Consider the following 15,939-nt stretch of genomic DNA (forward strand, 5'->3'; position numbering starts at 1 on the left):
CGCATACCTATTTTCCGACCGTTATTCGACATGATTTAACACTGTAGCCGTTGTTGGCTGCTGTATTAAATTAAAAAGGTTAAGAATTGTCGAAGCCTTTCCCCTTGCTGGTTGTGATTAAGCATGTCGACACCAATGAAAACCTAAGCCCCTATTCGCCAGTCTCTTTGATTAGAGAGTCACTAGCATTGCCCAATGGTCCATGACCCATGATGCATTTTTGTTACGCGCGGGATTGCGCATGCGCTTGCTGCGCAACAACAAAATAAAATGGCCGCATAGTGAGATAAATAGAGAGTACGAAGAGTAAATAAATAATTCGCGTGGCTCGGTTGTTAAAACGGTCGTCAGGACGATCGAATGTTATCGAAAAGAATCAATTATCCCAGCCCCGAATAGCCGCTGGTAATATCGGCCCGCAGCTCGGTAACAATACCCAATAGAGTGATAAGAAAAAAATAGTGCAATCGTGTGCATGCGGTTAATTCCCGATACCACAAAACACGATGCTCCGTTTACGAAGCGATACGAAAAGGCGAGTTCGGCTGGTGTAGCTCACGAGATCTGTACCGCAGCATGAAGGAGATGCTTGGAGGTTGCTGCGTATGTTCGGACGAGAGGGGTTGGACGGAGAATCCGTTGGTTTATTGTGATGGCCAGGGGTGCACGGTCGCCGTACATCAAGGTATAACACGCATCTGTATTATCGCCCCCTCAGCTCCCCTCCTCTTCCCCCCCCCACCCACCTCCTGGTCCAACTCCTCATAATCCCTGTTTCTTAACCTAGTGGAAATCAGGAGTTTGGAATTGCTTCCCCCCCGCAGGTCTCGAGACTGCTCTTCTCTTATTGTATGATTAAAATTTCAGCCGACTCTACGATACGTCAGAATGAAACGAAACAACCTTAGGCAACTTGGTTTTATCGAATAGGTTAGATCAAGTTCTGAAATGATGAAATGATCCTTCCACTCTAATCAACCCTCACGCAATGAGACCTATTTTGTACTTTCCTAAAACTCTTTGTTTCGATGGTACACGATGAACGTTAAAACGTTGACAAGAAAATAAACCAGCGATTCATATTCGTTCCCACTTGCAGTAAACTGTATAATTAGATCAATATCTTTTTGAAATATGGCCTCTTTAACTTTAATAGCAGCCCTCAAATGATACGAAAAGTTGTTAAAGGTTACAACGGTATCGGTAGAAAAACACATTTGCTTTATATATCAATTATTATTACTTGAGTTTTATTCTCACCATCTGCTGTATCATCTCCTTGTTCTACAGTCATTAAAAAGACCTCCTCTGTGATTTAACCGCCACATCAAAGGTTCACGTTACATTCTCTCCACTCTAAATAGCTGTAAAGGAATATGATACGAAGCATTGTGTGACCTGTGCATTTTGAGAACAACAAGCAAGCAGAAATTGAATATTTCGTTGTTATTCATCTAAACATTTTGAGATTAAATTATTCAGTCATTATTTTTCCTTAACAATACGTATGAAGAAATATGTATGATCTTCATTTACCATGAATTAGACAATTAAAATCTGTATCAATGCTTTGCAGCTTGTTATGGGATTGTTACGGTACCAACTGGCCCATGGTATTGCAGAAAATGTGAATCGCAGGAACGTAGCGCACGGGTGGTAAGTTACTTTCATCAGTGAGTGATACTGGAATTATTCAAGATTTTTAATATGTTAAAAAGAGTTCTCACATTGATCGAAACTTCCTTCATTCGATGAACATCTTGACTTAAATTTTTTTGAAGGATAGCAGAAGATGATGCATTTAACGAATACCAGTTGTTGCATAAGTTGATCAACCTTTTGCAGTCATGAAAGAAACTTGCATATGTGTAAATTTGTGTCAAGGTTCTAAAGACGCTTGACTATAGTAATTTTCTTTTGTGTTATATAACTTTGCTGAGGTAAATGTTGAAAGGAAATGAAGCAGCATCTAAAAATAGTCAAACAAGAAAATCAGTAATTATAAATTCTAAGCAATATGTACAACGAAAAAAGGTTGTTCAAGTTCCCTGTTTTTCATTACCTTTGTATTTTTCACCTTTCAATCCAACGATGTGCCTATACTAATTAAAAAAATGACTTATAACCGTGCATTAGATGGGACTTATTTTTAATGGTAAACGTAGACTAGGCAGAGGTAGGTTGTAGTAATTGTGTGGTTGTGATGCAAAATGTTGGAGCAGCGCTGCGAGCTGTGCCCAAGCAGGGATGGAGCTCTCAAGAGAACGGATCAGGCGGGCTGGGCGCACGTTGTGTGTGCTCTTTACATACCTGAGGTCAGATTTGGCAACGTTACAACGATGGAGCCAATTATCCTGCAATTGATACCATCGGAGCGATTCAGTAAGGTAAATAAACCATGCGTCATCCGAATACTAATTTAAAAATGATTGATCGTGTCAAAATGTTATTTTGTCAATCATTTTCCTATCTTCTCAATTCTTCTGTATTCATTTCACTATCGCTATCACATCCACGAAGTTCGTTTTTCAAGAATAAGGGTGTTGCCCATGTTACAAATTTATCCTATGTCCTCAGACATGTTACATCTGTGAGGAACAAGGCAGAGGCGGCAGGGCTAATGTGGGAGCTTGTATGCAATGTAACAAAGCAGGTTGCAGACAACAATTTCATGTTACTTGTGCTCAGGCTCTGGGACTGCTTTGCGAAGAAGCTGGTAATTATTTGGACAACGTAAAATACTGCGGTTATTGTCAGCATCATTATTCAAAACTGGTGAGTATTCCGAATGTTGTCGGTGCTGTTATAGAATTGAAGATTATTCAATTTTAGCAAAATGATTCCGTACGAATTGTTTCAATCAATTTCGATAGCTTGTGTTCATATGTTACTCAGTTCGTTAGTATTTTTGCATTGACAGTATGATTGGCACAGTTGAAAATGATTTTTAATTATCATTGAGAAAAAGTGATCACGATTATTGAATGTAATTAATGTATTTTTCTGCTTTTTAGAGTCCTGTAATTGATTTAGTAAATAAATTGAATAATCATACTGTTGAATTACAGAAAAAAGGGGGTAACGTTAAAACAATTCCTCCATATAAACCAATCCCAGCAGACAACGGTTCTTCGGATTCGTCGCCCGAAAAAGAGGCTGAAACACCTGTAAAAACGTCGAGCAGCGGTAAGCGCAAGAGTTCAAACTCAAAGATGAACGCGGCGTCGTCGTCGTCGTCGTCTAGTTCAAAGAGTAAATCAAGCGCTAGTCCTAGCTTAGAAATAAATGGAAATGCCGACGAAAAAAGTGGAAGTGGTCGTAATACGCCTAAAGAAAATTCTTCCAACACAAGTAAATTCACCACCTCAAATTTCGTAGAGACCGTTGTCACTCAGTCGGAGAGTGTTTTTGGGCACGAGAACGTTACTGCAAAGTCTGGATCTAATTCAAATGTGATTCACAAAAGCAGCAGCCTGTCCAAATCCAGTTCCTCCACGTCCGGTAAGGCCTCTAGCCATGTGAACAAAAAGAGAAAAACCGGCGCCCGAACACCGACTGTTATTGGAAATGAAAATTCAAATCATTCCGTTAGTTCCGAGGCAAGTGGTTCGGTTGTTGTCGCTGTTAGTTCAGTCCTTCAGCAAACTATTAACACTAACATTGTTCTACCAACCGTTACCGAAGCTACCAGTCTGAGTACAACCACCGATCCTGAAAAAACAAAAAAGGTAAATTCCTCTTACCTTTTTTCACGTTCAAAGTGGGCATTTTGCATGACAAATTTCTATCTCAAAATAACGGAGCCATAGCATTTCGCGTTGAATATATACCATTCACTGACAAAGTCGTATTTTACAGTCGAAAATAGAGAGTCCGCCGGCACAATCATCCTTGCATCCTCCAATCACAACTGAGACTACAACAACAACACCAGTTATAACATTGATCACTCAAGCTCAACCTTCAGTTCCTGCTCAGTCACCTACCACGACTTCCAACAGCATTGTTGTCTCTGTGCCGTTGACGGCGACTTCTCTTCCCAGCTCCGTTCAGAGTGTTGTTACAAACGCTCCCACCCTCTACCAGCAAATACAGCAAAGTGTAGTCACTACAGCTGCTACCAATGATTCCAAACGAAGTCCAATTCCAGCTGACGACATGCCAAACAAGAGATCACGGTGAGTCTAGAATGAAAAAGCGTTAATGTTTACTGCATATCAAAAAAATTTCAAGTTTTCCTCCAAGTTTTGAAGTACTATTATACCGGGTATTATAAGTTCGATATTTTCAACGGAAATTATCTGGTTCCATGATTAACCACGATTATTTTATTCAATATTTTACATGGCGTTACAGAGAAAAACAATTAGTAATAAATATTTGTTTCTTGGATATGAAGGTCAATGAAAACAAACGTCAATTTGTTAACGTTTCGGCCCGGGTGGGGGCCCTCCTCAGAACGAATTTTTTTTAATATGATAATGGTGCGAGAATTTTTTGGATAATAAAGCATGATATGGAACATGCCGATGACACAGAATTACAGAATACAATTTTAAAATACACTGTTACATTATACGGTGCAATACGGAACTCCCAAACACACATCGTGGAACAAGAATACTGGCAAGGAAGGAAAGAAATTGAAATTAGATGACCGTTAGAGATGTTGACACAACAATGGTCGGACTAGAAGAAAAGCTCTTTCCTTCCTTGCCGGTAATCTTGTTCCACGATGTGTGCTTGGGAGTTCCGTATTGCACCGTATAATGTAACAGTGTATTTTAAAATTGTATTCTGTAATTCTGTGTCATTGGCATGTTCCACATCATGCTTTATTATCCAAAAAATTGCTCGCACGAGATTATCATATTAAAAAAAATTCGTTCTGAGGAGGGCCCCCACCTGGGACGAAACGTTAACAAATTGACGTTTGTTTTCATTGACCTTCATATCCAAGAAACAAATATTTATTCGTCATTGTCGAGGTCAAAAAAATCATATACAAAAACAATTAATGTACATTTTTATTGACCATCAACATGTTGAAAGATGCAGCTGATACCTGCTGTTTAAAACAGCAACTAGGAAACCAGCATAGTTTCATCACTCATCCTAAGCCCAAAAAAATGTGTTATACTTCAGTTACAGTGAAACATCCCAATAGCGGACATATCTTTGGGACTGAAAATATTGTCCGTTATTAAGGAGTGTCCGCTATTCAGAACAATATTAAGGTGTACATTGTATACTTCTGGAGATTTTTAGGTTGCCCGTTGTAAAGAGGAATCTGTTGTCGGGAGGTGTCTATTAATAAAAGTTTCACTGTAAATGTAACTACAGTTATTCTCAGCCGATTCAGGAAATTATTTGTCAATGATATAGCGTGAGCTCTATTTCAAGCCAAAATATAATCAATCAACAGAAATTCAAAAGTATTAGATATGAAATATTCGCTCTTTTTTGTGATGCTGAGATTATCTTTCATAACTCCGATGGATGTTCTCAGACCAGATGTTTACAAATTTGAAAAAAAAATTCAACTTTTTTTCAATTGTAAGATAAAAGAAATTGCGTGCATGATCAATGCGGGAGGCTTTTTTATTCGTCCTAGAAGTTTCAGCAAAGTATGGAAAACTGGTAGGTCATTGTTTATCTGTGAATTTTCAGCCAATCCGCTTGCGAATGATGCATTATTTGAAGTTTTTTCGCGCAAGATCGAACCGCTGAACAAAACAGGGATGATATCGACGTCATGGACGTTATTCGAGTTCGATAGCCGCGTTCAAAATGGCCGGTGTGAGGGGTAAACAAGAAGCAGGTTGTTCTAACCTCATTTAAGTGCAATAATATCTGGATTCGATTGAGAATATCGGTGATTTATAGTGAAATAAAACATTATATCATATGAAGAAGTTCATTCCGCAAGTGTGAGTCATATTTCGGAACCCATATCTTTTCACACTTACGTTAAAAATCAGTTTTACTGACATAAAAATCAACTGTTTATAACAGTAGTACGGCCTTTGTACGTATATCGGGCACAGTAGTTCACTTCAGGTCATGCCACTGCTATGGATTTTCATAAAAATAGAAATTAAACCGCCCTGATAGTCCCCCTACATTTGGAAAAATCGTATTATTACCAGATCGGCTAGCTGACTACTCTTCAACGTCTATTTCCGCTTTTAATCGTGTATCAAATATCACCCTTTTCAAGGTTATGTTCGATCATTATTTACAAATGAGATCGTACTAAGCTGTAAATACACACCCCTCCACAATTACTATCCCACAATCAACCTGCAAATGTCACTTTACCAACACTCCGTAAATTATCAAATATTTGTCCGTTTTATTTTTCTATCTTTTTTCATTCTTAATCATATTGGCGGTGGTAAAAAGATGAGGCCTTATTAATAGAAATTTTTTTTCCAGTAGATCAGAGATCTACTTATCCTTTTCATAGCTTGTGATGAAAGCACATTCCTCAGTATTTCCCAGTTGTCAATTAAGCGTTGCGTTCTCTCAGGGTATGGAAATCCAATAATAATGATTCAAAGTTTCGTTTTTTCAGGTCACACTCGTCGGACAAGCCGGATAAACTGCGGAAGCCGAAACGGGGCGGCACTTCGAGCAGTCAGCCGGTTCCGCCACCGCCACTAACAACAACGACAATATCAACAACCCTTCCCAATAGTATAGTCAGCACAACTAAACGCGGAAGTCGAAGTAATCATCCAACGCCACCACCGCTGATAACCGTGGCCCCAGTACCATCCATAATTCAAGGGCCCAGCCAAGCAGTCGGTCACTTCAGCAGTGTTGGAACTGGTTCAGGGATGGGACCTACTGTCAAAGATTCACCACCTAGCAGCCCTGGTTCGGAAAGCATGAGCAACTCTGGACCTGTTCGACGAAAGCGCAAAAGCGCTGGAGGAGCTTCTACCACACCAACACCTTCCACGTCAAGTTCCACTCCGACAGCCATGGCGAACAGTACTAAGGATGAAAAAGATGTAAAATTGTGAGTAAAATTTCAGTTTTTATACATTCGGTTTTGATAATTTGAAAGATGTTATAGAACCAGCAATAATCATTTTTACGTAATTTCCAGACAACGTAGCATAAAAATTTGAGTTACATGATCATTTTTCTAATTCTGGAACATTTGCTTCTGATTAATAGGTTCCAAAATGGTATCAGTGCACCACATATGCTTGGGAATCAATTGAATCCCACTTCTACAATGGCACAAAAAATGTCTGACACTCTCACCCAAGAACTAGAGGCTCACTCGATTTTCACCGAAGCTAATAATCCTACGAGCAGCTTGGTTGGACCACAGTTACACAGTCATGTCATTGCCTCTGTGAGTGCTCGTTTCATTATATGTGTTAAAAACGTTTTTCTTTATCCATTCATCCGTAAAGTTTTTGATTTTGATTTTTTATTTTTTTTTCCCCCTCTTCTGTAATCATCAACAATTATTTATTACTCGCGGTCAAAAGAACTCGCATTTTCATTACCAACAATATTTGACATATAGGTAAGATCCAACCAATCTGCACCCGCGACAACGTCTTTATCGTCCGTTTTCGCAACTAACACTGGTCCAAATACTGGCGGTTCTGGTGGCAATGTGTTGGGTGGAGGTGCAATTCCTCAGACATTGGATCAACTACTCGAAAGGCAGTGGGAACAGGGCAGTCAATTTCTCATGGAACAGGCCCAGCACTTTGACAGTAAGTGTACGGCAAGAAAACATTAGCTTCGCTTTTTTTTCCAAATGCGTGGTTGATGGGGCAAAATAAGTGACTGTATGCAAATAACAATTAAAAAAAAAAAAAAAAATACCCATCTGCTATTGTAAACTTTTAACCATCTCTGTACAGAGCTAAGTGATTTATTCTGCTGATTTATCCTGTGCACGAAATTAAAACTTTAATATGCTGCTTTCAACACTAACCTATGCAATTGTACAGCACATAAGCTTGTAGTTTTATTCCTGTATCTCTCCATGAATTATTGAATTATTATTTTTGCATTTAAAAATTATTTTAAATCATTAGCAGTGTTGATCGACTACACTAGATCTTCAAATTTTGTTTGTGTGTTTGTCACACAAATTCACCACTAATTTTTTCAATCACAGTTGCCTCTCTTTTATCGTGCTTACATCAATTGCGAGCGGAAAATCTGAGGTTGGAAGAGCATGTCAACAGTCTGCTGCAAAGAAGAGATCACCTGCTAGCAGTGAATGCTCGGCTAGCTATTCCACTGACCACACAACCAAACACACATACAGGTAAATAAACGACGCAAGGAATTCGGTAGCTTTATTTCGACTGGTGTATCTCAAATGCATATTCGTATTCGTTTCACTATGGTAGATTCTCTTTTTCATATAGTGAACAACATACATCCTTCGGTGAATCCGACGCATTCGAATATTCCGCATTCGGATATCCAGCCAGGAGGACCCGCCCCAGTTTCTCGGGTCAACCGTGAAGCCAGAGTGAATAATAGCTACTTACCTCATTCAAGTTCCAGTTCGCATTCCACTGTCATGGAAAACGGATTACCACCCGACCCTTCCCCACCTGCAGCTGCCTCCTTGACACAATACCAACACAGAGGCTCACTTGTTCCTCCCCAACCAAGTCCAACGATCAGGTAATTTCATTCAAGACACTCAATCATTGTGAACATTACCTCACCACAATGTCATCACCACAACAATAACTTGAAATCTTGATGAATCGTTAACATTATGCTTCCACTGTGAAAGTAAAAATTGTCCAAATTAATATACAGGTACAATGCATCTTCTTTTGTAACCATATTTTCAAATTTTTGCAATTGATTGAGATATGTACATTAATTGATCACAAATATCGGGCCGCCCTCAGTTATCGAATGGTTTGATATATATTTTAAAACACTTTGTAACGTACAGTTGTTTTTCTTTCTTTCGTGAAAGGCATGGTCCAGCAGGAACTGGTTACCATCAAGCTCAACCTAGCAATATCGTTTCGCCTGCAAGTGCAAACAGCTCGGGTGTCGTTCGAAATTCATCGGTGACACCAGATCCTCTGCGAGGTGTACCTAGGTAAGATTTTCAATTGCCCAAGTAGTATGTCACGTATTTTGTAACTCCATAAATTTTACTACAATTCAACATGTGCTATTTTGCGCCCTTTTTCAGATCCGTGGCGCCTTCATCGAGCAACTATATGCCCACACTGTACCAGCAAACAATGTCCAACTTGGCTAGCAGTCAAGCGGGAAGCATACACAACATACATTCACACGGACCTGCGCCTACCAGCCACGGACCTCCGGGCAAACCCAGCTGAAGGTAGGTGCGAGCCCAGAACGGGCACAACATTGCATCTTCAACTAGATCTCAGGCTACACCTTGCGCTAGCGAGCCGCGTTTTCATCATAAGCGGTAAACTGCTCGGAGTTATACTAATATACAGATCGGCAGTATACGTATTGATACGGGAAAGAAGAGAATGAGGTGAATTTTATGAATGTAAGTATAATCAAGTCGTGAGGTTGAGGCAACACGAAAATTTAGTTGCTTCGAGAGAATATCTATCTTGTCCTTGTTAAATCATCTTCAATGGAAGTTAACTGTGTCCTGTGACAGAATTTTACTTGCAATTAGAAGAGGATTTACATTCATTGAACTTTTTATTCGAGGGTATTAATTTGCATTAATTTTCCTTTTATTCCATTCATTTTTCATATATTGATACGTATCGTATGCACGCAATTATTGTCTTTGAACGATTCGTTTCAGCGAAAAAATTCTTGCGGGTAATAAAGAATCGACTGCATATCCAGACAGAATAGAATTAATAGTTATCGGCGTATTTTAATTGTGGGAAAAAAAATGATTACTCTCCCACAGTCGTTTCAACCGAATCACGTTATTCAGGATATATATACGTATTTCAGGAATATGTTTATATTAAAATCCAATTTGGCAGTACAGAAAAAATTTCTGTACGTCTGTATTTTTGACGAACGAATTCCCATTTACGGGGAATGATCCGTAAGTAACACTTTTAGTATGCGAGATAAAGATATTGAATTAAAAACTTGCAAAATTTAATGTCGCAATAGCTTTTAATTCTATTTTTGCGAGCAGTGCACCAGCTATTTTATATGTTCTTCATATGCTACGCAGCAGGAAAAACAATTATAAAGAAATAAAATGGTCAGTTTAGGATGGTAAAATATTGAAAATGGAAAAAAAAAAAAATCAACATGTTAAATTTTCTTCATACCAATTTGATGGAATCGTTAGCGTTTCATTTTTTTTAGTATGAGCGGTAATAAGACTCAAGTCTCGTTCTTGGTTTATGTACAAAATGAAACAATGACGAATGTAAAACTGATTTTATCTTTGGGTGTGTTATTATTATTAATGATTGTTGTAATTATTACGTCTATCTTATGTTATTGTTAAAACACGATTAATAACCAGAATTAGAAGAAAAACGTCATTAAAATGTGACGGGGAAATTCTCAAACTATACAATGTATCACGCGTATGTCATTAGCATACACGGAATTTTTCGCATTGGTGTTGTACGATTTTTTTCCCTTGTACGTATGATATATAAAATCAAAGAGGCACATCCTTCAGCATCTCTGTTTTCTACATAAACTAAGGGTCATTCACTATATTATGATTGATCAGAGGCTGATTTTAGGGTATAACATTTTTAATTTTTAGGGTGTTTTAATTGCTACAAAAGGATTCGAATGAAATTTATTTGACAACAGCGCTCAGATCTGTTTTTTGTTTGTATAGGGATAAAGAAAGTAAAAAATTTTTTGGTCCTTTCATTCATGAGGGTTTATATTTTCTGTCGATTTGAAAATTTTCGAAGATGACAACCAAAAACAGGTCTTCAATACTTATGAACTAATGAATTTTTAAGTATAAGCTGGTATAAGAAGTTTTCTCGCATGTCAAAACAATCTTAAAATAGCGTTGTGTCAAAAATTGACAGTTGACACTAAATATGAATAAAAATCCCACAGATGTACAAATATTAGAAACGTAAGTAAGTTTACTTATCGTGAAGGGGAGAAGGGGAAATGAATAGAATTAAAAAATAGCAATAATGATAGTAATTGTATAATAAATCATTTTAAATTACACACACGTACAATTGAATGTCCGTTAATGAAAATTGGTATGTGATTTCAAATTTAAAAGAATCAAGCAAAATTATCTGATGAACTATTTAAACGACAAATATATTTGAAATTTAATGTACAGCTGTTGGAAGATAATCAATTTCCACGTTGCTTTCATTTTGTTATTTAAGTATTATTATATTATTTCGGCTTTTCTCTTGGTTTCGTTTTGTTTTCAACCGCCGCATATAAATCTTTAATATGTCTAGCTACTACGTAACCGAATTTATAAGATCGACATAACGATTGGAAATATATAATAAAAAATTGTTCACGTATATATAATAGATTCGTTTGCTAAATTTAACTCGCATACAAACTGCACCCAATATTGTAAATTTGGAATGAATTTTTTTTATCTTAGTTCAAAACCAGTATCGAAAATTAATTGTGAACCATAAAAATTAATATTTAGTTGTATAATGTAAATGACAAACACTGCCTTCCATTAACGCCAATTTTGAAATAGGTCAACGCTCTTGTGAGCGTAGAAATTTATAGCGAGCATGAATTAGTTTTATTTTATAATTATCATTAGTTGATTGACTACCTATTATTACTTAATGAATAAAAAACAAATCAATTGTGACATAGACTGCCGTAAAAAGACCGATCAGCCAGGGTATCCCAGGGACTACCCTTAGAAAATTCATTTTCAAAATTGCGAATCATCTCATCTTGTTTTGCGTTATTTATTTTGTTTCAAATCGCTTCTCAATAAAGAGCACAATAACCAACAATTTCAAAAATAATATTCCATTCATTTCTAAGAACATTCTATTGGGATATGGTTCGTATCTTCACCGAGAGTATAATCCGTTGAATGATGTATTAATTGACAAGTAGAATTAGAATTCATTTTTTTCCTATTAAAAATAAAATGATCGCATGTATACATATATACCTAAGCCACAAGCTGTGAGCTCATTTTATATTTACAGATGATTCAGTTTATTGTATACACATGAAATAACTCTTTGAATTTATTATTTTTGTCAAACCTTTTTTTTTCGCATATCATTCTTTATTCCGATTATTATCAATGCCGAGAGCAACAGATTACAATGATCGTAATAAAGTAATAGAGAGAATTCATTTCAATTTTTGAGAAAAAGCAAACTCTTCTCTTAACAAAAGATCCGCTAAGAACTACAAATTCTTTGATTCTTCTTCGTCATTGAAACAAATTGATTGAGTAGACCTCTATTTATTACACATGCAAATTTCATTAGCGAATTTATGACAGCCTGATAGAATAACTTTACACATTGCTTGTGGAGAAAATTTATCACCTTCTCGTTTCTGTTTTTGTCATGAATTATTTTTTGCCTCTAAAACAGGATGTGTGTAAGCACCTGTGTAAAAATATCATTTGCCCTCGATATTTCATCTAAATCGCAAAAAAAAAAGAACACCACATATTTCTAAATCGATGAAAAGAAATGAATTTGCAAACCCTTTGAATGGTATTGAATGAATGGAAAAGAAAAGGTGAAAAGAAAGATAAAAATTGGATACAAGTTTTGAGTTTTTAATGTCAAAAATTGATAGAAAAAGGCAAATACAAACCTTTTATAAACAAGCATAAATGGGCATTTGAAAATTAGAAATAATCAGAGACCTACATGTATAAAAATCATACACACAACTTGTATATCATACATAAATTGCTAATAGAACGAAACACTGATCTAACAGACTAAAATTAAATATTACTCAGGGAATTAGTTTATTCTACTTCCTTCAATTTTATAATGAAATATGTAATAACGATAGTAATAATAACCATCATAATTAGTAGAGAGAAACAATTTGTCAACTATCTTGCAATGTTTATCACTCGTTCAGTTATCCGTTTCATGTTGTTGTTTTTTGTTTTTTTTTTTTTTTTTTTTTACTCCCCGTTTCCCGATTCATCTGCTTAATTTTACTGTTAAACCCAAACTTAATTTTATTATTATATTTGTGTTTTCTTTCTTTCCTTAAATGTAATTTCATATTTTGCCTGTCCTAATGGTATTTTTCTAAAGGCTTCGAAAAGTAGTACAATTTTTTGCTCTTTCAAACGAGTGATAAAAGTGCAGAACAGATTTCTAATTGTATAGATTATGATAAACAAACAGTGCGGTCTTGAATGAAAAATAGTATAAGAATTTCTACAATACCTTGTAATACTAAGTACGACTTTTCATAATGGGCTAAAGAGAAAAGAAAGATAAAAATTGTAAACAGAAAGTGGGAAATAAGAAAAATCGAGAGAATAACAATTTTCACCGAATCGCCGTATTTTTATATAGGCTAGAGTAAAAAAAAAAAAAAAAAGAAAAAGAAAAATACAACAAAACAATGATATTTTCTCACAGTAATCGTGCCAAATTTTTCTATCTTATTACATTTAATTGATTAATGAATTAATCGGTAGGCATGTATAAAAATAATTAAAAAGAAGAGAAAAAAAGAAATATACCAAAATTAGGTTTTGATATAAAAATACCAAGCTGAGAATTATCAGCTGTATTCACAGTTATAACACAATGTCATCGAGCATGTATTTATTTATTACAATATATAATAATACCCGCATGTCATTTTGTAATGTGTAACCCATAGGTGTTCAATAACTAAGCAGCTACTTAATGCCCGTTCATTCGCAGAAATAATCTAACAATTGTGGCTATGAATTTTCGGTGAAAGTCTGTGTAATGAAATCAAAGTATAAAGAATTGATTCATGATGTATCCTTCAGATTTTCAGAACATGCTAGGAAAAGAAATTGTTCCATTTTACCATGTATTACCATTCGCCCGATACTAACTAACAATAAGCTCTTGCACTTGTCAACACACGGATCAATTCTCGATTCTGTGAATGAATTGTAATCCCTTTTAGAAAAAAACAAATTCAAGTTATTTTCGATGAATGCCGACGCTATACGCTTATTGTATAGTGTATATCAGTGAAACACTACATTGCATTGTACCATATTCAGTGGCAGAGGAAAAACAAATATTATAATATTCTAATATAGACGAAGTAAAACGCTAGTTTTATTTTATGTATAAAGTATAAATCGTATAGAGCAGACCAAAACTCTTTTTAATTCCGTTACTGCGCGCCGGTCTGAATTAATTTGTGCATGTTAAGAATTATTGAACAAAATATTAGAAAACCAAGTGACTTATTCTGTTTCGTTGTCTACTGGTGGATATTTATTCAATAATAATTACTAGAAAACACAAATATTATGAATTTTGGCCTCCTCGTATACATAATAATTAATAATTATTATTCTGTAATAAAAACATGAAATGCCATATGTGTTTCCAAGGAAAATTTTTTTAATAAAGTCTGATTGTTTTTTAACTTGTAACAAACTATGGTTATCGCAATTATTAACCACATTCCAAGACAACAACGATATGGTACATCAGAAAACTAAGTTTATCGCGCTTTTTACCTGCGTCAAACTAGAAACTTCCAAATTAACAAAGCAAGGGGGCTGGTGTGCGCTGCCCCTTGTTGTATGCAATTCGTAGATCACGGCAATCTCTATGTGTGCATATTTCCAAGGTACTTGGAGGAACCACACAGATTTTAATCGAAATGCACGTGAAGTCGGAACAATGTGAAACACGGATAAGATCGTTGCTATCCAGAAATGTAGGTACAACTTAAATACATATATACATACATACGTGTATGTGGACATAATAGGATTTAAAATTGAATTCTAACGCGTTATCTGCCGCTCGCTAGAGAGATTTTACGCTGAATTCACCGCAGTTGATCCTGTGATCTTATCAAATTCTATACCTGAACAAATTTGATCCCCTTATTGCGATAAAAATGAACGGATCTCTCCGCGATGTGAGTGCAACGACGGTCGCTTTAAAAATTAGCCTGTAAAAATTACCGGTATGCGTTTTTTCACTAATAAAAATTTGTACGCTCGCATGACTTACTTACAAAAGAAATCCGATCATCATCGAAGATGCAGATTGGCAGTAAAAGAAAAATTTGAAATATTCTAAATCGAAACGTTCGGCCATTCAATCATTTCCAACTCAATACAGCGCGTGGTGTTGAGTTTGAAATGCGGTCCAGGTTTGGTACCGAAAAAAGCGGTAGCCACCCTCCTTCTTGCGGAGGAGATAATCGTTTCGATCCGAAGCCCTTAATAATTGCATTATAACGAACCTTGGGTTCTCTAAGCCACAAGCGCCAAAGCGTGTTTGCACTATTCAAGTGGGGTGGACTTTGGGACCCCTGTGATGCAGCTGCCCAGGTATTTGCGTGCCCTAATTTTTACCTTTTTTAGGGTCCTTTTCAAAGAGGGGGACCGTCTCTTGCTCAGTTCATGTTTCGTGCGTTAAGCCATCATACCGGCTCTCCGCACCCTCAAACTTTCAATTATTATATAGATGCATTTATTTTGAAATTCAATCCTTTTCTTTTTCCTAGCGACAGAGATAGTTTTGATTTGAGCGTACTAAATTCGTACGATATATATAAATGTTTTTATTTATATTAATAATAAATATTTTTCTTTTCTGAAAATTCACATGAAAAATTTTCAGACGGCCACATCAGTGTGTTACGGGGCCGATGATTGTATTATTATTATAAATTTATTTATTGCAAAAGATGTTGAGAGTAAATGAGAAGATGTAAAGGAGGAAATAGGGAACAGAGGTGAATTTAGATTTTCGATGAATA

The 15,939-nt window shown here is 36.1% G+C and overlaps 1 protein-coding gene and 1 long non-coding RNA gene across 7 annotated transcripts; one reads left to right on the forward strand and one right to left on the reverse strand.

Moving 5' to 3' along the window:
- Nucleotides 1-280: 280 nt before the first annotated feature.
- On the forward strand, nucleotides 281-12,694 carry Alh (coiled coil domain containing protein Alhambra). Of its 5 annotated transcripts, XM_069135068.1 has the most exons (14): nucleotides 281-685; nucleotides 1,577-1,654; nucleotides 2,215-2,387; nucleotides 2,578-2,775; nucleotides 3,069-3,186; nucleotides 3,379-3,728; nucleotides 3,859-4,178; nucleotides 6,578-7,027; nucleotides 7,189-7,372; nucleotides 7,550-7,745; nucleotides 8,156-8,308; nucleotides 8,394-8,676; nucleotides 8,984-9,112; nucleotides 9,209-12,694. In XM_069135068.1, the coding sequence occupies exons 1-14, from the start codon at nucleotides 577-579 to the stop codon at nucleotides 9,357-9,359; spliced, it is 2,892 nt and encodes a 963-aa protein (XP_068991169.1). In that variant the 5' UTR covers nucleotides 281-576; the 3' UTR covers nucleotides 9,360-12,694. The 5 variants fall into 5 exon arrangements, with proteins under 5 accessions (XP_068991169.1, XP_046476774.1, XP_046476777.1 ...); XM_046620818.2 differs by having other exon boundaries at nucleotides 1,577-1,656; nucleotides 2,223-2,387; nucleotides 3,069-3,728; XM_046620821.2 differs by having other exon boundaries at nucleotides 1,577-1,656; nucleotides 2,223-2,387; nucleotides 3,069-3,728; nucleotides 8,412-8,676.
- Nucleotides 1,202-2,281, reverse strand: LOC124216372 (uncharacterized). 2 transcript variants are annotated; one of them, XR_011176851.1, is made up of 4 exons: nucleotides 2,063-2,281; nucleotides 1,813-1,969; nucleotides 1,537-1,683; nucleotides 1,202-1,364 (listed from the first exon to the last, which is right to left on the reverse strand). It is a non-coding gene; the product is annotated as an uncharacterized lncRNA (long non-coding RNA). The 2 variants fall into 2 exon arrangements; XR_006882593.2 differs by lacking the exon at nucleotides 1,537-1,683 and having other exon boundaries at nucleotides 1,728-1,969.
- Nucleotides 12,695-15,939: the final 3,245 nt, after the last annotated feature.

This window comes from Neodiprion pinetum, chromosome 4 (genome assembly GCF_021155775.2).
Source record: "Neodiprion pinetum isolate iyNeoPine1 chromosome 4, iyNeoPine1.2, whole genome shotgun sequence".
In the NCBI taxonomy this organism is placed as follows: Eukaryota; Metazoa; Arthropoda; class Insecta; order Hymenoptera; family Diprionidae; genus Neodiprion; species Neodiprion pinetum.